The 22,157-nt window shown below is 27.4% G+C and overlaps 1 protein-coding gene across 1 annotated transcript in view; it reads left to right on the top strand.

The window, feature by feature from the left end:
• LOC101235326 (uncharacterized) overlaps positions 1 to 21,723 on the top strand; it is a 61,183-nt gene extending 39,460 nt beyond the window's left edge. Inside the window, exons 4-9 of the mRNA XM_065790816.1 lie at positions 9,029 to 9,129; positions 9,716 to 9,820; positions 11,472 to 11,540; positions 14,534 to 14,586; positions 19,956 to 20,125; positions 21,360 to 21,723. Of these exons, the coding sequence (XP_065646888.1) occupies positions 9,029 to 9,129; positions 9,716 to 9,820; positions 11,472 to 11,540; positions 14,534 to 14,586; positions 19,956 to 20,125; positions 21,360 to 21,550 (689 nt within the window). The 3' untranslated portion in view covers positions 21,551 to 21,723. The remainder of the gene's footprint in view (positions 1 to 9,028; positions 9,130 to 9,715; positions 9,821 to 11,471; positions 11,541 to 14,533; positions 14,587 to 19,955; positions 20,126 to 21,359) is intronic.
• Positions 21,724 to 22,157: the final 434 nt, after the last annotated feature.

The following is a 22,157-nucleotide window of genomic DNA, read 5'->3' as shown; positions in this document are numbered from 1 at the left end:
GCAAATATACATAATGGGAGATTTTAATCTGGATCTTTTAAAGATAAAACTTAATAATACTACTGAACGATTTCTAAATAACCTCCTTCAGTACTACATAGTACCTTTAATAAATGAGCCAACACGTGTAACTCAACAAACTGCAACCCTTATTGATAACATCTTTACAAACAATTCTATAAAGTACAACATTCAAAGCCAAATAATAAGATCTGACATAAGTGTCAGATCTTATTATTCGGCTTAGAATTTTGCTTAACCAATTTAACAATAAAAAAGCAAAATCAAAAGCAACTCTAATTAAAAGACAAATAAATGTAAAAAATACAACAAAGTTTTGAAGCGACTTATTAAATGAAAACTAGGGTCAGATTACAAATTGCAAAAACACAAATATGGCTTATGATATCTTTAAACACACATTCTTAAGACTGTACGAAATAGCGTTTCCGAGGATTGAAAGGAAAACTAAGCTCAAAAGCTTACAAAGTCCTTGGATGATAAATGGGCTTATCAAATCTTCTTAAAAAAAAGCAAAAACTCTATGAAAAGTTTCTGAAACAAAGAACTATAAAAATGAAAAAACATATAAATAATATAAAAACTTATTTGAAACTTTAAAAAAGCAATAAAAAAAAGTATTATTGCAATTTATTAGAAAATAATATCGGTAACACTCAAAAAACATGGAGCATAATAAAAGAGGTTACAGGAATAAAAAAAGATACAACTAAAATGTTCACAAAATACTTAAGAATACATAAAAGTAATATTGCAGCCAGGAATAAAAAATGACAATTTAAAATGGTTTTGCTCCTACCTTAATAATTAAGACAAGTATTATCGTATGACAATACTTTTACACAACCTAAAAGTATTACCTGTGGGGTCCCGCAAGGATCAATTCTAGGGCCATTGCTATTCCTTGTTTATATTAATGATATCTTCTCATCTTCCAATAAACTCAACTTTGTTCTCTTTGCTGACAATACGCAAAAAATTTTTAGCCACAAAAACATTAACTTTATGTTTAATATGGTTAATCAAGAACTAGAAAATCTAAATGAATGGTTTAAGGCCAACAAACTCTCCCTAAACGTAGAAAAAAGCAAATATATTCTTTTTACAAAATCTTCTGGTTCAAACACCCTCCCCTTAAAACATCCTGAACTACTTATCAACAAAACTAAACTTAAAAGAAAATACTCAATCAACTTTTTAGGTATAATTCTAAATGAAAGTGTGAGCTGGAGTAATCATAAGTGGAAAAACTCAAAAAAGTGGAAAAACTCAAAAAAGTGGAAAAGAAAATATCTAAAATTATTGGAATTATGTATAAATCAATGCATCTTCTTAATACAACTTGTTTAAAAAATATTTATTTCTCTTTTATTCACAGCTGCATCAATTACTTCAACATAATCTGGGCGAGTACTTTTCTAACAAAGTTAAATGCAATTTACAAAAAACAAAAACATGCATGTTGCTTAATATTAAATGCAAACAGGTACACCAGTGGCAAACTTCTACTAAGAGAACTTGCTTAATGTCTTTGAAGTAAATATTCTTAATATACTACTTTATGTTTAAGTTAAAGAATCTGCTACTACCAAAAACTTTCCAATATATTTCTATAAACCACAAATATCAAACTAAGTACTCAATTAACAACTTTGTTTTACCAAAGGCTTTATTAAAACAAGCTGACTTCTCAATATCTTGCTGAGGGCCATGATTGTGGAACTCGATTCTAACAAGTAATATAAAGACTATAACTTCCACTCTATATATTAAATGTACAACAAAACAACACATATTCAATTTTGATTATAAGCAGTTACTAACTTACTTTTAAAGCCTTTATTTAACCTTACTTATTTAATATCTTATATATTGACGCAATACGTTTTTATTTTGTTTTTCAATATGTATTTTCTTCAATATGTATGGATTTCAAACTTATGTTATTATATTGACGTAAAAAAAAATGAATAAAAAAAAATAAGTTTATGCATGTGTATTATATACAAGATTATATCTAAATTTGTAACAACAGGGCTGAATGATAAGACTATGTCTTCTGCCAGCTCCAGTCGGAATTTTCAAAACTTTATATGGTTATGTTGTAAAACATTGGGAAGCTTATTTCAAAGGACAAAATAAATGAATAGTAAATAATCAGAAGTGGAAAAAGTAACAAAATTTTCTACTCAAGTAAAAAACTAACTTAACTCAAGTTACCAGTCCAAAATTTCGTAAAAAAAAATTGCAAAAGTTTTTTGTAGTCCAGTAAAAGTTATTTGAGTGAAATTTACTAAAGTACAAGTAAACATTACCAATTGAAAATTTTACTCCAGTAAAAGTACTGTTATTTGAGTGAATTTACTAAAGTACAAGTAAACATTACCAATTGAAAATTTTACTCCAGTAAAAGTACTGTTATTTGAGTGAATTTACTAAAGTACAAGTAAACATTACCGGTCGAAATTTTACTCAAGTAAAGGTAAAAAGTAGCTCATTAAAAATGGAGAGTTAAAAAGTTACAAAGTTAAAAAGTTACAGCACTTTTTTAACAGCTTTTTAATTTTCTTTTAATAATTGCAAAATAAAATACTTTAAAAAATAAACGCTTAAGTAAAAGTATTTATTTAAAAATATACTTAAAAAGTTCTAAATTTGCAAAAAAACTACTCAGTTACAGTAGTGTGAGTAAATGTAATTTGTTTTTTCCGCCTGTAAATTATCACTTAACCATTTATATATCAAATGATATATGATGTATGAAAGAAAAAGTTGGAATCTTGCAAAAAAGTTGTATCAAAAGATAGGCCTATTTAGAGTGTTTAAAACAACCTTTATTTATAAAAACAAAAAATCATTTTTAAGACCTCACCCTAAAAAGTTTTCTCTACTTTGGAATTGTAGAAAATGAGGCATTAAGAAGCTTAAATGCAAAAACAAATAACTCAACTTCTACCTGTTATCTGTCACCTATTTTATTTATTTTATCTTTTTTTATAGTAATTATTTTAAAACAATTTAATAATATTATATAGTGCAGTGTTTATTCATCCACAAGTTACTATATATAGTAACTGTACATAACAAATTTACATATATGTACATTTGTGTTCTATCTGAAATCTAGCATAAATGTTTGCTCACCTCTAAGTTACTTTTAGTATGATTGTGTTTTATGGCGCGCTGTTGGTTTAACTATATGTGTGGTTGTGTGTCCTTTGAATCTCTGATGTAGTGTTAGATCAATTACTAACTAGTTACTACAACTATAAAACATATGTTTTCTTTTTCTTTTCTTTTTTAGTAGTATTTTGAATGTATCATTTTTCTCAATGTGTTTTTAAAATCTCCTATTCAATGTTTTAAAGTTCTGCTTACAGAAGTAACTTATTTTTACTACTTCAGCTCAGGTCAGGTTCAGGATCATCACAATCAACCTGTTGTTAATAATATGTACTTCAGTGCTACCTGTCCCATATCCTCTTGCCTTGTATGATTTGCTTTTTTAGACAAAGGCTGGCAAAAATAAACTCTGAATTGAATACTAATTATTCTACTAAATTGTAGAAGGCCTTCTAGGCAAAGAATTTAGATGTAAGCAGAATAATTCTTTTAGCCAGTCTTACACCCCTTTTTCATTTATTAGATTGATATCATTGGTATCATTGTTTCCTGCCTAGGATAATGAATGCTGGATCTTCTTGTCTCTACTCATGGATTTTTACTTGTGCCTCCTTAATAATTGCTTTGCAACTCTTCCTGTTATCTCCTTATAAAGGTACAGCTCTACAACTCAGTTTAATGTTTCAGATGCTGGCTGGTAGTAAGGTCTCTATGGTAGCTCGCATAGATGCTGTTTTCATCAACAGCTGTAAAATATCAGAGTATTATAGGTGTCATGTTGCGCATGGATGGTGCCGTTGTTAGTGCTTTTGGTGTACATTTTGGTGAGGCCACATAATGAGCCCATAGCTTTAACTTTGGGTTAATTAATGGGATTGAGACAACTGCATAACTCTGCATAACTGAGATAACTACTTGAGATGTCATGCTCCATCTATGATTCAGTTTAGTTCTTTTTAACATTAATCGTGACTAAAGTACCCAAAAATGTTAAACATAAAAAACCACCACTACCACCTAACTGTTTTCATCTTACAAATATTTATGGTCTTTGAAGTAACTTTTTATCAGTTGAATCTTACTCTTTCAAAACTCATAACACTTACTTGCTCTTTGTGAAAATAATTTTAATTTGGCTGTTTCTTTGGACCTCAGTATTGATGGCTATTATCCTTGGGCATATAATTACACATGCTTTCACTTACCTCACATCTTTTTCAGTGTTCTTTATTGTTCTACTTCTCATTTTTAAATGTAATTTCTGACTGAATTGACCAAGCCCTTTATCTTTATCCTTCAGCCAATATCACACTGAATGGTTTGGTTCTAACACTCTGACCCTGCTGGCACTAATGCTCATAACTTCTGTATTTCCTAATCTTTTATTCAGGTAGTTAACTTTTTGATTTGTTTTCCTGACAACTCTAATCACTTCCATTCACTCCTAGATTTGGGTCATGGACAAGACATAAAGTTCAGTTTCTTCTTGTTTTCTATTAGGAGCCTCCATCCAATTAATAGTCTCTGCAAATCTTTTATCTCATACTTCTTCTTTGGACGCACCCTATCATTGCACTACTTACTACTGCCCTAAAGCTGACTGGGATTCTTTTTTGTGATTTATTTTGTGACAGTCCTTGAGCTGATGTCTTTACATTGGAAGCACTTCTCAGCATCTCTCCACTGAGAAATGGGCCTCTTAAGTGTCCTCCTGGATCCAGGCAGATATAGAAGCTTTTATTCCTTCTTATTGGTTTCAAGTTCATTATAGCATTTATAGAAAAGAGAAAGAGAAGCAATATTATGATGTGATAATGGTTGAAGGTTGGATGCAAGAGCAGGTCCAACTATGTTTACAATGCATTTTTGCACCTTGTTTAAAAGAGAAAGGGTATCACTCAAAGATCCACTCAAGATATGGCAACAGTATTCCATACAAGGACGGATTTGAAATTTATAGAGATAAAGAAGAGAATCCAGAGTAAAAAAGTGGCGAGCACAATAAAGAAATGCAATCTTAGCAGTAGTATTATCAGTGAACAATGCCACCTTAGATGTGAGAATTTCTGGGAGATCGTTAATGTAAATTAAAAAAAGTATAGGGCTAAGGATAGAACCTTAAGGAACCTTTGAAGTTACAGGTTATGAAGAAAAGTGTTGTCCATTGAAGACAACTTTTATACTATGATCGGTAAGGAAGGATTCAATAGTCTTTAAAATGTTACCTGATACAACATAAGAAGAGAGCATATGGAGAAGGCTATTGTGCCAAACTTGATCAAAGGCTTTAGAAATGTTGAGAGCAATTGCCTTAATCTCTCCACACCTATCTAATGCACAATAAAACCAATCAGTTATTACCGTTAACAAATCAGCAGTAGAATGAGAAATCCATTTGTTTATCAGAAAGTAATTATTAGATTCAAGATGAGAGATTAAGTGTTTGTTAATTAAAGACTCACTTTGCTTATGATAAAAAGAAGACTAATGGGACCATAGTTAGATGAGTCAGATCGCTCTCCAGAATTTATGAAAATAGGAATAACAGAAACAGCTTTCCAGGAGACTAGAAAACAAGACTCTGAAAAGCACTTGTTAAATAGTTTTGAAAGTATAGACGACAGCTCCGAAGAACACTTCTACAAGACTATTACTTGTATGTTGTCCGAACCACAAGCTGTAGAAGAATCTAGGCAAGAAATTACTTCAGATACAGATGCTGGAGTGATATGAATGTCAAGCAATGGATCAACCTGTTTGTTGGCTATATAAAGTAGGATGTGGTTAGTGGAATCAAGAGATCAGATTGATAAAAGTTTTTAGCAATCAATTCAGCTTTGTCTTTAGGTGAGGCAACAAAATCTTTACCATGCAAGAGAGGTGGAATAACAGATTTGCCCCTATTATAGACACTAAAGATTCTTCAGAAGTCTCTGAAGCCTAATTTTTGAGATAAAATATGAGATTTTTTGACCTGAAAATAGCAGGTTTTGGCGTTTAACAAACTTTTTTTACAATATTTTTAAGCAATAGTAAACAGACCTCTGTTTTCTAAAGAATTGTATCAGCCATAGGTATGGAAGAAATGGTTACGATTGGAAAGTACAGCAGCGCAATGAGAGGAAAATCTTGGAGAAGAGTGAGGCTTGACTCAGAATTGTCAAGAGAAAATAAAAGATTCCATGCCAGTCTGAATCTAAGGTGTTACATAAGAAGCACATTTGACTAGGATTAGAAACAAGACACAAGTCGAGTAGAGAAGGTAAATAGTTCTGGTTGTCTGGAAAGCGAGTGGGAAAGTTGAGTACTTGTGTTAGAGATTGAGAAAGGCAAAAACTCTGGGTCTTAACATCTTCAGAGTCACTGACACTTGAAACAAGCCATTTAGTGTGATGAGCATTGAAGTCACCAAATATTGGGCTTGGGCTTGGTCAATTTGATCAGAAATAACATCAAAAAGAGTGCAGTCTTGAGATGAAGGAGAGCGATATAGAACAAAGTAAAATAGAGTGAAGTGGTGCTAAATGAAAACACATAAGAGAATAGTCTGTGGATTCAAACCTATTTTCTCAACAAATGGGTGAATTCTTACGAATGTAAATGCCCAGGCCAAGCATGTGACTATTGATGTCTTTATAAATTGAAAGAAGATAACCATCAACACTAAGATCACAAGATGAGTCAGCTGAACTCAAATTAGTCTCACAAAGAGCAAGTAGGTCTGGTCAATTTTGCAAAAGATAAAACTCAACAAAAGAAAAGTTACTTCAAAGACCACGAATATTAGTCAATAATAAGCTTGGTGAAGGCAATGGTTTTTTGTGTTTTATAGTTTTTGATAATTTATTCATTCACTCGAAGCACAGGTAGTACTGAGTACACTATCTAATAGTCCAAGCCATTGCCTTATTACTATCAATAATTCCTTAGCCGTAACAAAGAGCTCCAAATGTTGCCTCAACAATGCACACCGAAAGTACAAACAGAGGCACCATCCATGCGCAACATGGCCCTGTTAGTATTCTGATATTTTACAGCTGTTGATGGAACCAGCCTCTCTGAGAGTCTCGAACTCTGTGAGCCACTCTCACAGAGTTTGAGAAACCTAACTACCAGCCAACCTCAGAACCACAAAACTGAGTTTTAGTGCTGCACCCTCATAAGAAGATAATAGAAGGAGTTGTCTAGTCATAAAAGCAGAAACACAAGCAAAACCCATGCAATGAGTCAAGAGGATTCAGCATTCAACATTTTAAACAATGTGTATATATATATATATATATATATATATATATATATATATATATATATATATATATATATATATATATATATATATAGTTCATCTATGCTAGCCTTATAGGCAAGGAGTGCAAAGCTAGTCAACAAATAGAATTTGTTTATCCTTCTGGACTTGCTCTATCTGCCAAGCTTGAGTCACTCTCCCATCATCCATAATGTTTTTTTTTTCTACAAATACTATCATAATTGTAGTTCAAATGAGTTCTCTAGTTCCATCAACTAAAACTTATTCTTGCTTGACTTGTCATTCGGTTAAGTTGCATCCTTTTACAATATCTGTCCCCTCATGTTTTAAAAACTTATACTCATCTAGTTTTTTCCTCCCAAATGTTTAAAAAAGTGACTTTTACCTATGATCCAAAAGCATGATGATCCACCCATCTTCTGGCCTGATTTTGCATCTTGCCAACAAAATTGGTGTCAACAAAGTGGCATTGATTTTGTCCCAAAAAATATGAATCCATCAAACGTGCCGCAGCTTCATCCAATTGAAAAAATTTGGGCGAGTATAAATGTATGCTATGTAAGGAAGGCAAAATTGTGACTTGCATCAATCAATTTTATCAATTTTGGGGTGTAGCATCACAAAATTTTACAAAAACTGTTATCCAAAAGCTAATGCGAGATGTCAAACTGAAAAAATATTATAATCAGCTCAAAGATAATGTTTTTAAAAAGCTTTACTGTATCAAGAGAGAAATTTGCTTTAAAAAAGAAAGATTATAAAAATTGATTAAGTGGTTCTTGAAATATTCCAAAATACCCATGGGTCATTATCATTCTGGACAGTCTTTAATAGTGGTTACTTGCAGTCTTGTTCAGAGTGAATTAGTTTAAAATTAAAAAATGTATCCAAATGTTTACATTTATATGTTTAAATCAAAAAATAAATTTAGATTCATACCATTTTTTGTTTTTTCATTTGCTTATTTTTTCTATCATTGAAAGGCTATTACAATATTACTGAAACAGATCATACACACAAAAACAAAAATTCAAAAGTATTTTTTATATAAAAATAAAAAGTAATTTAAAAGATTTAATTTTGAATATTTGAGTAACAAGTATTTTTTATATATTTTTTATTTTTGCTATTTTCATATCTTTTTTTTGCCGAGCAAATTACAAAATTTATGATTACAAGTTAATAAACAAAAATTAAAAAAAAATTTAAAAAAAAATAAATGTCAGATGGTTATTCAGTTAATAAACATCAAATTCAGTCAAAATCATTTTCATTCCAAATTTTTGTTTAAAAGAGATCTAGTTAAGTAGTATACTGCCCACATTCCCTCCCTGTATCTGTGTCTATTTTGAGATACAAGAAATAGGTTAGAAATATAGAGAAAAGATAAATTTAGCTTGCATAATGTAAAATACATTAATGAAATTAAAAAATAAATTGAAAAGGTATTTATAAACTACGTTTATTTTATTTATTTTATTTTTTTTATGTTTTTGGTTTTTAAAAAAATCCTAATAATTTATTTTAATAATTATTTTTTTATAATCAATTACTAGTATATAAACAACTAGTATATATTTTATAAACAACTAATTTTTTCGGTCTTTTTATGCTTAGCTTCTGTATGGTGCAGAGTCTCTGAATTTTATAAAGACAAAATCATTAAAGGTGGTTCTTTTATGTTTAACAACCAATGTGTTATCAACTATGAAATTCAAGTAAGTTTTAAATATGTTCAAGTTTTTTCTTCATTTGTGATTGATTATATTCTTGGTGAAAATACTTTATTGAATAAAATTAGCAAGTTACTCTATTAAATTCCCAAATGTTAAACTCGTTTCTTTCTTTTTTTCAATATAGTGTTTAGTTTTTTTTCCAATTTCTAAGTGTTTTTTTTTTTTTTTACTGGTCTTTTTTTTTGTGATGATTTTTTCATTTTATTTATAACAGTTAAAGTTTTATTTGAACTAAATTAAATAAAAAAATTTTAATCACTAAGTCTTCGATGTAACTTTGGTTTGCTACAAAATATTTTAATTGCCCTGTCTCTAAGACAATTTTGCTTCTTTAAAAAAAAATTCTCATAACCCCAAGCTACCATGAAGGTAGCCGTGGTTTTATAAAAAACACTTAAAATATTTTGTCCTAATTTGATGGTTTTGTTAGAATAAAAATTTGATAATTTTATGATTCTAAAAATAGCTTTTGTCTTTTTTTTTTATTTTATCTTTTTATTAAATATGCTATACTATATTTAATATACTATATATTTAATTAAAAACTATATTATTTGTTAAATTTTAGAATGAAAAATTTATAAACATGTGGAAACCTTCTTCTGCTGATATTCATTTTAGAAAGCAGTGCATAACACTACAGAAAAAATTAAGTTACAATGATTCGATCAAAGTAAACATTTATAATCTTTTTTACGTTTTTTAAGTTATTATTATTGCTACCATCATTATGATAATTATTGTTATTATTATTATTATTGTTATCATCATCATTATTAGTCAACAGGACCGGTCATCTACTTCTGGGGGCCCGATGCTGTTAATACTTACAGGCTTCTTGAATTTTAGCATAAAAATAAAACTTCATTTAAAAGAATTAACCACTAATCTCAACAGACTTTTCACAAACTTTATTTATCTAGTCTTAAATCTGGTGCTGAGTGCATTTGTCATTATCAACAAGATAATGAAATGTTTGATAACTACTTGCAATATCTGGCACAAATTTAAAATGTTCATTTATTAGAGAGATCAAAGTAACAGATAGAACCAAGAAATTTTATAACGTGTCTCAGCATCTTTGGGAATTTCGTCAAACACCAATTTCATCAAAAAATGTTTTATTTTAATTGTGCAACAAACAGCAAATTTAGGACTTATATTTAGTTCTATAACAATGTTTTTAACTTTTTCTAAAGAATTTTAAAATAAACTATTTCTTTAAATAGTAAAAAAGTCATTTAAATAGTTGTTAATTTAAAAGTCATTTAATTAGTCTTTAATTAGTAAAAAAGTCAATTAGTTAGAAAGCAAAAAAATCTTTCTTTTGTAATAATTTTATTAATAATACTTAAAACATTGTTCCAAACTAAAAGAGAAATTATAAAGGGTAATTTTTGAATATTCTTTAATAAATCATTTATTTTGGAAACTAGTGAACAGTCTGAAAAATTGTTTAGAATTTCTTGAGAGATAAAATTACTTTTATTTGAATATGCAGTAATTTTATTGAATCACTATGTGCTTCTCATCTAATCATGCTAAAGGTTTCTCTGTTATTTTTACATGTTTTTTTAGTATTGCCCAATGCTTTCTTGAATCCGAAAATAATGTAAAATAATATACTCTTTAAAGAATTCTGAACGAAGTCTTTGATTGAATTTTTTCTAGCTGCTGCATCACATAGAACCAAATTAAAATTGTGAGCTATTCACTTAATGCAAAATTTAATATTTGCCAGTTATTATATCCATTTAATTTATACTTTTGTTTTGATCCTCATGTGACAATTTTCATTCTTAGTGTATCGGTAATTGGTTTATTTAGCTGGATCATCTAATAATAATTTATCAGGGACATCTTTCTTTATTTTTGATCTTGATGGAACATTGCACCCACTGCACCCCCTTAAAAAATTGTCCCTGTTAGGCAAACTATGGGTTCTAGAGTTTTTATTTATGTTTGAACTCAGAAGAAATTTTGAAAATAATTTGTAGCTTCTAAAAATTTAGATGTTCTAGAATACTTCACTCTGCCATTTTTGAATTCTGTTCCCTGTAATACTAAAAGATTTCTCACTATTATAACATAGGCTCCTAGGCTCTTGAGTTTAACAGTTTTTTTTCCTGTTCAGGTGAAAATAGGGAGTCAATGACTCTGAACCATGCAGTTATACTCTAGGGGTTCATGTTTCTGAAAAAAGTGTGTGCAGCCTTAATGTATTAACATGTGTACTTTTTTTTAATTATGTATTAATAAAATATACTGTAAATAAACATTGAGTATTAATGATAAAAACTCTTAAAACGTTTCTGTTATTTTAGATGAAATATCAGTTTTTGCTTAATTCCGCTTGCACACAAAACAAATCATGTTTACAAAATTACTATAAAGTAAGTAAAATGTACTTTTAAAAGTTCTTTAAACTTGGTATTGTTTATATATATGTATATATATATATATATATATATATATATATATATATATATATATATATATATATATATATATATATATATATATATATATATATATATATATATATATATATATATATATATATATTTATATATATATATTATGGTGTCCCAAAAAACAATATTTTTGAAAAATATATGCAGAGACCCCCTTAATGTGTTCTATTTAATACAAAAACACTAGATTTTAAATTTTTTTGAATAAAAAATATTTTAAGGGGTCCCTCAAGACCCTCGAATATTTAATGGGTCCCTAATATTTTCAAAAAAATTTTTTTTTAAATATCTCAATCTGGTACTCAAATGAAGCAAAATTATATAGAAATTTCAAAAATAATATTTAATTTGGAAAAATTTTAACTTATTTATCAAAATTGTCATAAAAATACATTAAAAATGCATTTTTTTTGTTTTTTGTTAAAAAACATTATTTTTCGTGTAATAAAACCAAAAATAACAATTCTATATTTGAAATCTATATTATTTTTAAAATTTTTCTATAATTTCGTTTTTAAAAATATTCGGGACCCATTAAATATTCGAGGGTCTTGAGGGACCCTCGAATATTTAATGGGTCCCGAATTAATAAATTAATAAATTTTTTTTGTTTATTGTTAAAAAACATAATTTTTCATGTAATAAAATGAAAAATAACAGTTCTATATTTGAAATCTATATTATTTTTGAAATTTTTATATAATTTCGTTTTTAAAAATATTCGGGACCCATTAAATATTCGAGGGTCTTGAGGGACCCCTTAAAATATTTTTTATTCAAAAAAGTTTTAAATCTAGTGTTTTTCTATTAGATAGAACACATTAAGGGGGTCTCTGCATATATTTTTCAAAAATGTTGTTTTTTTGGACACACTAATATATATATATATATATATATATATATATATATATATATATATATATATATAAATGTATATATATATATATATATATATATATATATATATATAGAGAGAGAGAGAGAGAGAGAGAGAGAGAGAGAGAGAGAGAGAGAGAGAGAGAGAGAGAGAGAGAGAGAGAGAGAGAGAGAGAGAGAGAGAGAGAACTCTTATATGTTGTCAGAAAGTTTTTTCCGTATTTTGTTGACAAAAAGTAAAAATTAAAATGCAAGACCGGAATTTTTTTTTTATTAATTGATAGACTGCCTGCCCCAACCAAACCCTCAGTCAATGTAGCAGCACTCCCCTGCGAGTCAGGCTAAAAGATAGTAGATGTAGCAGCACTCTGTTGCAAGTCAGGCTATTTGTCAGTCGATATAGCAGCACTCCGTTGCAAGTCAGGCTATTTGTCAGTCAATGTAGCAGCACTTTGTTGCAAGTCAGGCTATAAGTTAGTCGATGTTGCAACACTCCGCATGATTTACAGTAAAAAAAATAAAAATAAAAACATTTTATTAAAAAAAATAAAAATAAAAACATTGTTTATTTGTTAAAAACATTTAAAATGTTTTAAAAACATTCAGAATGTTTTTAAAAACATTCTGGTCAATTAAATTTGTGTGTTTGCGGTTTTTTTTAAAAACGATTAATTTGTAATTAAATTAATGGTTTTAACTTTCTGACAACACACAAATGTTGGACAAAAGTCAAAAGTAATTAAAAGTGATGTATGTGTTGGCGTAAGAATCATTTTTTTCCTTCTGTACTTCCCAAATGCAACAATCTATAGAACTATATATATATATATATATATATATATATATATATATATATATATATATATATATATATATATATATATATATATATATATATATATATATATATATATATATATATATATATATATTATTATTATTATATGTATAATTATTGTATTAATTGTATATGTAATAATTTTAGTTAATTATCAAAAGTATCTTTAAATTTAGCCATTGATATATGCAGTTTCTCCATATAAAAGTTTTTGTAAGGGTTTTCTAATAATGGCAGTATTCTTTTATTTCATATATTTCTACCAATGAATGTATTTTAATATGCCCCATTTTAAGAGTGTCTTTTTTAAACTCCCCTATGAAACTCCCCGGGAATATCCTGTCCAGGATATTCCAGGAGAGTTTAAAATTTTTCTTCTCTCAAACAGATTATGTAGGTATAGTATATATAGTCTTTTAAAGACAATTTAAAAAGTAAGTCAAGCTTTTAAACATGTTTTGCAAATTAATGTTGAAGTTAAAAAATGATAATTTCTTTTTATAATAAAAAATTATTGCCAGAATTATTCGTCACTAATTTTACTCACTCAATGTTTTCAATCTTTAGTTTTTACAAAAAGTCTTTTTCTGATGCAAATCTCTTTTAAATTTTCTAAGATTAATTTGAATCTTTTGCTTAGGGATTAGCTGAGATAACTTTAGAAAAGACATTAATTTCTAATTTTAATGTGTTGCTCTTAGAACATGTGTCTGTTTGAGGATAACCAAAGGCAATATTAATTTCATTTTTAAATAATGTCTATTTAACTCATACATACTGTTATGAGTTATGTAGAACATATTATATAACTTTCTAAATAAATATGTTTAATTCTCTCTTGAAAATAGTCTTATTGCATCCTCAAAATGTTTTCCTCTCATATCTTTTAATGTAATACTTTCCTAAAATCATATTTTTAAGTTTGTATTAGTTATTGCAATTTATTTGTACCATTATAAGTCCAGCTATTTTCATGGTCTTTTTCTATATTAGTTACCAGTCCTACAACTTCTATTTCTGACTTTATCATGTTATTTTAATATTTAAAGGAAATCATTGGATGCCAATGTGTTTAAAGGAAATCATTGGATCCCATGTGATTAATAATATTTTAAGACCATATAGATGTTTATCTTTTTTTTTCATTGTAAACATTGGGCTGCGCCAATTGAATTATTATTTTTTTAACTGATTTTAGGTTGAGTTTGAAACAAATGGGATTGGTCTTGTTTCTAAATTAGTTGTTGGAAAGTAAGGTTTACATTTTTATTCATTTTGAACATTTTCGTGTACATGTTAAATGTTTCTGTTAACATTTAACATGTACACATGTTAAATAATTTTTTACATGTTAAATCTTTACATGTTAAATAATTTTTTGTTACATATTAAAATAATTTTTTAATATGTAACAAAAAATTTGACACATTGTTCTAGATGGAAAAATAGTTTTTATGTTAGACAATGGGAGACACTATGAGCATTCTATATAATTTTGCATATGTGGTGTGTTGTGTCCATATGCTTACTGGTGTAATGATTACTAGCGTAACCCAAAAAAGTAAAATAGTAAATGAGATATTAAAAAATTTGAACATAAACATGTTGCGAGCCTTAAATTGCTTTCCTGTGATATAGCATGCTAAACCTTTGCGTTGCTGTGTCAATAAATGTTATGATAAAAAATGATATACTGTATTGTTAATCATTATATAAAACTAAATAGGCTAGTATAAAGTAAAAGTATCAAATACCACCGTGGAGTAATATAATAAATAATGACTAAATACAGTGTTCATAATCATTCATAACCATATATGTCCATAAACATAGCCATAAACCATTTGCTGCGCTTATGATTAAATCAGTGATGTATAAATTTTAATCTATCAGTAATATATATAGTATAATCTATCAGTATTGTATATAGTATAATCTATCAGTAATGTATATAGTATAATCTATCAGTGATGTATAATCTTTTTGTGAGTCACAAATTTGTTATTCCAAATTTATACTTGTTATACTTTATTTCCCAATATAAATATTAAATTTGGTCTTTTCACAAAATGTAAATTTGAAATTGGTAATATCTTACTTTTGAAAAATTGACAAGATCTTGTTTTGTATTAGTGTTAACATATCAGAATTCGAATTTATTTATGAATTCATCATCGCCAGATTATTTTTATGGGCTTGTTATCTTTTATATCAAAGGTCTTGATATTACTTTTTTTACATGATTGTGCAGTATAGAGATGCATATAAAAAGCTTTTAGAATTTTTACTGCTTTTAATATATACATATACAATATCATGCCAAATCAACACACAGCAATCAAAATATATAAGTTTAATAGATTTGCATGATCAAGTGCAATGCGATTTTTGAAAATATTATTTTAGCACAATACAGTTTAAGATTACTTAGTTTGGTTTACCTATAAACAAATTGGAATTAAAATAAATTCCGCCAATACATTTTTTTTTTCAATATAAAAAGTATATATATATATGGCGTCTTTGGTTTAATTTGATATGTAACTCTAGGAGACCGGAAATAAAGTTGGCATCTTCAATTTACCATTGGTCAAATATTTTATTTTTTTATAAAGAAAATTTCAAGAAATTTATGAAAAAAACCTTTGCATTTTTCATGTAACGTAAGTTAAAAAATACACACTAGAGTTATGTTTATCCAAAAGTTTCGTCAAAAAACTGAAGTTTTTTATTAATATATGTGTGTTAATATATAATCTTATGTTTCTACATTTAAAATTAAATGTAAAATAAATGTTTATATTTTAAGGCAATTTAAATAAATGACATCAGTTTAAATAAATTTGAAAAAATGTTTAAAAATAAAAAATGTTAAAACAACCAGCTGTTTAAACAACAATAATCGAATTTTAAAGGATTGTCTTCAGAAAGAAAAATCAGTTTTTTCAGGTTTCTTGGGTTGCATATCTAAATTAGACAGATCACTCTTGATTTGGTTCTGGAAATTGACTAAAATTGCCTAGGATACCATAAAAAAGAAAAACAAATGGCATTAAAAATGAAGACATGCAAACTATTTCCCATCCTTTCAGTTGATATATAATGCATGATAGCCACACATGGTTTCAGTGAATTTACTAATGACCTAATATGGGTTTAGTTACTTTTTCATCTGCCACCGGCAATAATCTAATTTTCTTTAATTTATCAGTTTGCTAATTTTTTCGCTTGCAGAGATATTAATTGATTTCGATGGAATTCTTTAAAAATGGCATGATAACTTAAGTGATATAATGTAAGTTAAATAAATAGTATCAAAATAACATGTTTATTATATATACATATATATATACATATATATACACATATATATATATACATATATATACATATATATATACATATATATATCTTTATTTATATATATATATATATATATATATATATATATATATATATATATATATATATATATATATATATATATATATATATATATATATATTAGGGATGTACCAGAATTCCAGCTGGAATTTGTGACTTTTAAGTTATTCCGGTTCCGGCTGTAATTACAATATTTCATTTTATTTTTTACCTTTTTTTTAAGACATGTGACACAGACTGCGTAAAAAAATCATTGCCATCATTCAGGGCAAATTACAAAATTCTTAAACACAATGCAATTTTATTTGCAGTAATCAATTATGTAAGGATTTTTAGGAATATTGTGGTGGAAAAAGAGTTGCTATCCAGTTTAGGGCAACAAACTAGCTCTTTTCTCATCAAAAATGTTACCCTCCTCTGAGAATAGTCTCATTTGAATTGTTACTTAAATTAAAAAATATAGGAAGCCTATTACAGTGAATATTTTAATATTAATCTAAATAGAAAAATAGAAAATACAGAAATAATTTTAAATATAAATATTATGCAGGTTAAACTTTCAATAAATAAAATTATAAGAAATAAATAAAAACATATTAAATTTAAATGAAACAAGAATCATGTTAGTGAAATATTATATATATATTATAAATATACATTATGTAGCCACGATGCTGAGGTGCAGACTTTCACTTTCAATCTTGAAGGTTAAAAATAACATAAATATAATTCTTGTTCCGGCCGCAATTTTATTAACAATTCCGGCAAATCCGATTCCAGCCGGAATACCAAATTTCCAATCCAGTACACCCCTAATATATGTATATATATTGAGAAGGTCACTTCTCATGGAACTATTTTATTTTTTTGTAATAAGTATTAAATTCATAACATCAAGTTAAATGTTTCAATACAATTCACAACACCAACTCACAAAAATTCAACCTAAAAGTTAAAACATTATTTTACTTGTTTTTCTGTGTAACATAGTTTAAACATATTTAATTTTGGACACGTTTGTCAAATATGAATTAATGCATTAGCTTTTTAAGTTTATTTATGAAGACATTTTATTAGAAAGGTGTCAGCAGACAAATCAAAAAAAGTAGGTTTGTACCACAATTAACCTATGTTCCTATATACCTATATTTAGGAAGTTTCTTTTAATTTATCATATTGCCATTTAACATATGTTTACAGACCGAGGGTTAAATGAATCTATATTTTTGATCAAAAAGGTTTGAGTAAAAAAGAATAGCAATAACTGTTTTTTTCATAGCATAGATGTTTTTCATAGCATAGATGTTTTTCATAGCATAGATGTTTTTCATAGCATAGATGTTTTTGCATAGCATAGATGTTTTTCATAGCATAGATGTTTTTCATAGCATAGATGTTTTTCATAGCATAGATGTTTTTCATAGCATAGATGTTTTTCATAGCATAGATGTATTTCATAGCATAGATGTTTTTCATAGCATAGATGTTTTTCATAGCATAGATGTTTTTCATAGCATAGATGTTTTTCATAGCATAGATGTTTTTCATAGCATAGATGTTTTTCATAGCATAGATGTTTTTCATAGCATAGATGTTTTTCATAGCATAGATGTTTTTCATAGCATAGATGTTTTTCATAGCAGAGATGTTTTTCATAGCATAGATGTTTTTGCATAGCATAGATGTTTTTCATAGCATAGATGTTTTTCATAGCATAGATGTTTTTCATAGCATAGATGTTTTTCATAGCATAGATGTTTTTGCATAGCATAGATGTTTTTCATAGCATAGATGTTTTTCATAGCATAGATGTTTTTCATAGCATAGATGTTTTTCATAGCATAGATGTTTTTCATAGCATAGATGTTTTTCATAGCATAGATGTTTTTCATAGCATAGATGTTTTTGCATAGCATAGATGTTTTTCATAGCATAGATGTTTTTCATAGCATAGATGTTTTTGCATAGCATAGATGTTTTTCATAGCATAGATGTTTTTCATAGCAGAGATGTTTTTCATAGCATAGATGTTTTTGCATAGCATAGATGTTTTTCATAGCATAGATGTTTTTCATAGCATAGATGTTTTTCATAGCATAGATGTTTTTCATAGCATAGATGTTTTTCATAGCATAGATGTTTTTGCATAGCATAGATGTTTTTCATAGCATAGATGTTTTTCATAGCATAGATGTTTTTCATAGCATAGATGTTTTTCATAGCATAGATGTTTTTCATAGCATAGATGTTTTTCATAGCATAGATGTTTTTCATAGCATAGATGTTTTTCATAGCATAGATGTTTTTCATAGCATAGATGTTTTTCATAGCATAGATGTTTTTGCATAGCATAGATGTTTTTCATAGCATAGATGTTTTTCATAGCATAGATGTTTTTCATAGCATAGATGTTTTTGCATAGCATAGATGTTTTTCATAGCATAGATGTTTTTCATAGCATAGATGTTTTTCATAGCATAGATGTTTTTCATAGCATAGATGTTTTTCATAGCATAGATGTTTTTCATAGCATAGGTGTTTTCAGATGTTTTTATCCAAAAAATCTGAAAAAGAATAGCGAAAACTGTATCATTTTATATAACTGTAAAATACTCTGAAATCTTGTTCCCATTCGGATTCTAAGCATGTCCAACACATTCAAGCTTTTCTGGTGTTATACCATAAGACTTGTACGGCTCAGAATAAATAACTTCTTCATAAGAAGTTTTATAATAAGAATTTGAATCACCATCACCATGGTATCTATCATGAAAAAATTTTTAAAACAACTCACTAGAATGGACTAAAAATATTTAAAGCAAAGTACTTCTAGATCAACACAATTGTCCACAATAATTCCAGACACGTCACCACTATAAGAAAAAAACCTTTAGCTAAGCTCCTTCAATTTTGATACTATGTTCATAAAATAAACATATAAATTTAAAATTAAACTCAAAATATCTCAAAGAACACAGCTAAATCATTTAAATTTTTGTATTCAAAATATGCTTTTGTTACTTTACAACATGGCTAAAAGTGTTCTTAATTTGCATGAACACTTTAAACTGTGTGTGTTTTGGGCTCTTGATATATAGCTCAAGGGGTTATAAATCACTGGTGCTCCACGGCTAGATTGGGTGAAATCGATCAGGGCTATAGATCAGAGTACTTTACATGCTTATCAAACAAATAGATTGGAAAACCTTAGCTCGAAATTTTTTTTTGTTTTTTAGTTCATTAAGAAACGACAGTCTGGATTTGAACTTTACTGTTATCTTTAAGAAATGGACATTTCCGTTTGTTGAAGTTTTCTGCAATGCATATGCATACTGTGACTTTCCTTACAATGGTACTACTCTAGAAATATTAATGGAAATCCAAGATTACAATAACTATAACAGTGGTAGGTTGTTTTTTTTTTCAGTAAATTGTTTATATGGGTAAGATATTTACTTTGATAAAATCTAGATACATTATTATATGGTTTAAAGAAGGGACGTGGGAGTATTTTATAAATTAATTTAAAAATATTTGACCTTAACTAACCTTAACTTAAATTTGCTACCTACAATATAGAGTGGGCAAAAAAATAAATGGCACAAGCAAGTTTTTTAAAGTTTTTTCTTTTTAACTTGTCCGTTTATACTCATATTTTCTAAAAACTGTAAAACATTTAAATGTACGTGAAAAAGTACTACTATTATGAAGATTTTTATATGTATTTGTGCGTGTCAGATAGTTAGACCTACAAAAATCAAGACCTACAAAATTGTTCTACAAAAAGAACATCTATTAAAAAGTGGGACTAATTTTCAGATAACTTACTGATGCCTAAATTATTTTCAATTCCGAATATAGTCTTTTTTATTTTCAACTAATTTATGGCGTTTTCGTTTTCGACCGATTTATTTTTCGACCTATTTTATAGATTTTCATTTTCAACCAATTTGAGATAAATAAATTTTTAACCGATTATCTGGTATATGTTTTTAACTTTGTTTTTTTAAACTACGGATTTTATTTTTTTTTAAATTAACAATCAATAAGTTTTCTAAGCATTCTTCGAACCTTATACCTCTCGATTCTAAAGACAGTGCTTTATCCTCTGTACCAAGGCTGATCAAATTTGGCTCGTATTCAAATCAACAACAAAATATACAAAGTACACACCACACTTATGAACTTTTAGTTGATTTAATTATAAGTTAATAATATGGACACAGGCTTTTGGTATATTATTCTTTCGTGAGATATTTGGTATATTGATAATTTATGCAATAAGTGGCGTAGTGGTAGAGCGTTTTGTAAGCAAGAAGGACTGGGTTCAATCATGTTTTGTAAGCAAGAAGAACTGGGTTCCATTATATTGCTGATAGGACAGTGGAATTTAAAATTTTTTTTTAAGGAGTTAAAGCCTTTTTTGGTTCCTAAAAAATATTGAAGTTTGACTCTTTTTATCGTTAGCAAGTTTTACTGGATTTTTAGAATTTTATGATATATAATTTATAATTTTTATGTTATTTTTATTGTTTATATTTTATTTTAATAATAATTTTTTATTGATTTTAAAAACCAATTTAGTTTTTTTTTTTTTTAATATTTGTCGATTTTATACTTGATGTTTCCTTTTTTTTTAGAAAATGGAATTGCGTTCAGAGCTCTTGTTTGGGTGTTGTTTATGCTTGTTCCTGCATTTATGATTATTACAGCTTTGATTTTTTGTTTTCTTACTCGCTCAAGGTCCAAAGGATTTGTTTTAACTGTATGGCAATATTGGAAAAAAAGAAATTATAGTGAAGGTTTAAAATCGTCAAACAGTATTAGTTAAGTCTCGACACTAAAGATCTAAATTTGAACGACAAAATTTTTTTTGTTTTTAATAATCAAAATCATTAATTATTTCAATGATTTCATTTATAATTGTTTATATGATCATTTTGCTTTGAAAAAATGTTTGTTTCACGATTTCAACTTACATATTTATAATATGTGAATTTAAAAATGGATAAAAGTATGTAAATATTTTTTAATGTCTGAATTTTTTAATTTAAGGCACTTAAATTTTTTTAAATTTGGGACACTTTAAATTATGACATTAAAAAAATATTTTGTTTAAATATGTCGAGGACGGACTAGTGATTACAATAACTTGTTTTGATTCAAATAATGCCGTTGCAGTTGTGTCAAATGTAAAATTATGATCCGGTATTTAAAGGGTTAAACGCAACCGAATCAAACGAGTAAAAAAAGAAAAGTATTAAGTTGAAAACAATCTACATGAACCTTTTCGTTTTTACTCTTTAACCAAAGATTTTAATACAAAATATATTTTTTAATTTTAAAAAAATGAATAAAAACGTAAAATTTAAAAGAAATTTTAAAACCATATCAGTCTTGTTTATAATTTGATATATACTAAGTCAAAATGTCTGATC

The sequence above is a fragment of the Hydra vulgaris genome, chromosome 02 (genome assembly GCF_038396675.1).
Source record: "Hydra vulgaris chromosome 02, alternate assembly HydraT2T_AEP".
Classification (NCBI taxonomy): Eukaryota; Metazoa; Cnidaria; class Hydrozoa; order Anthoathecata; family Hydridae; genus Hydra; species Hydra vulgaris.
This window is presented reverse-complemented; position numbering and strand designations above follow the sequence as displayed.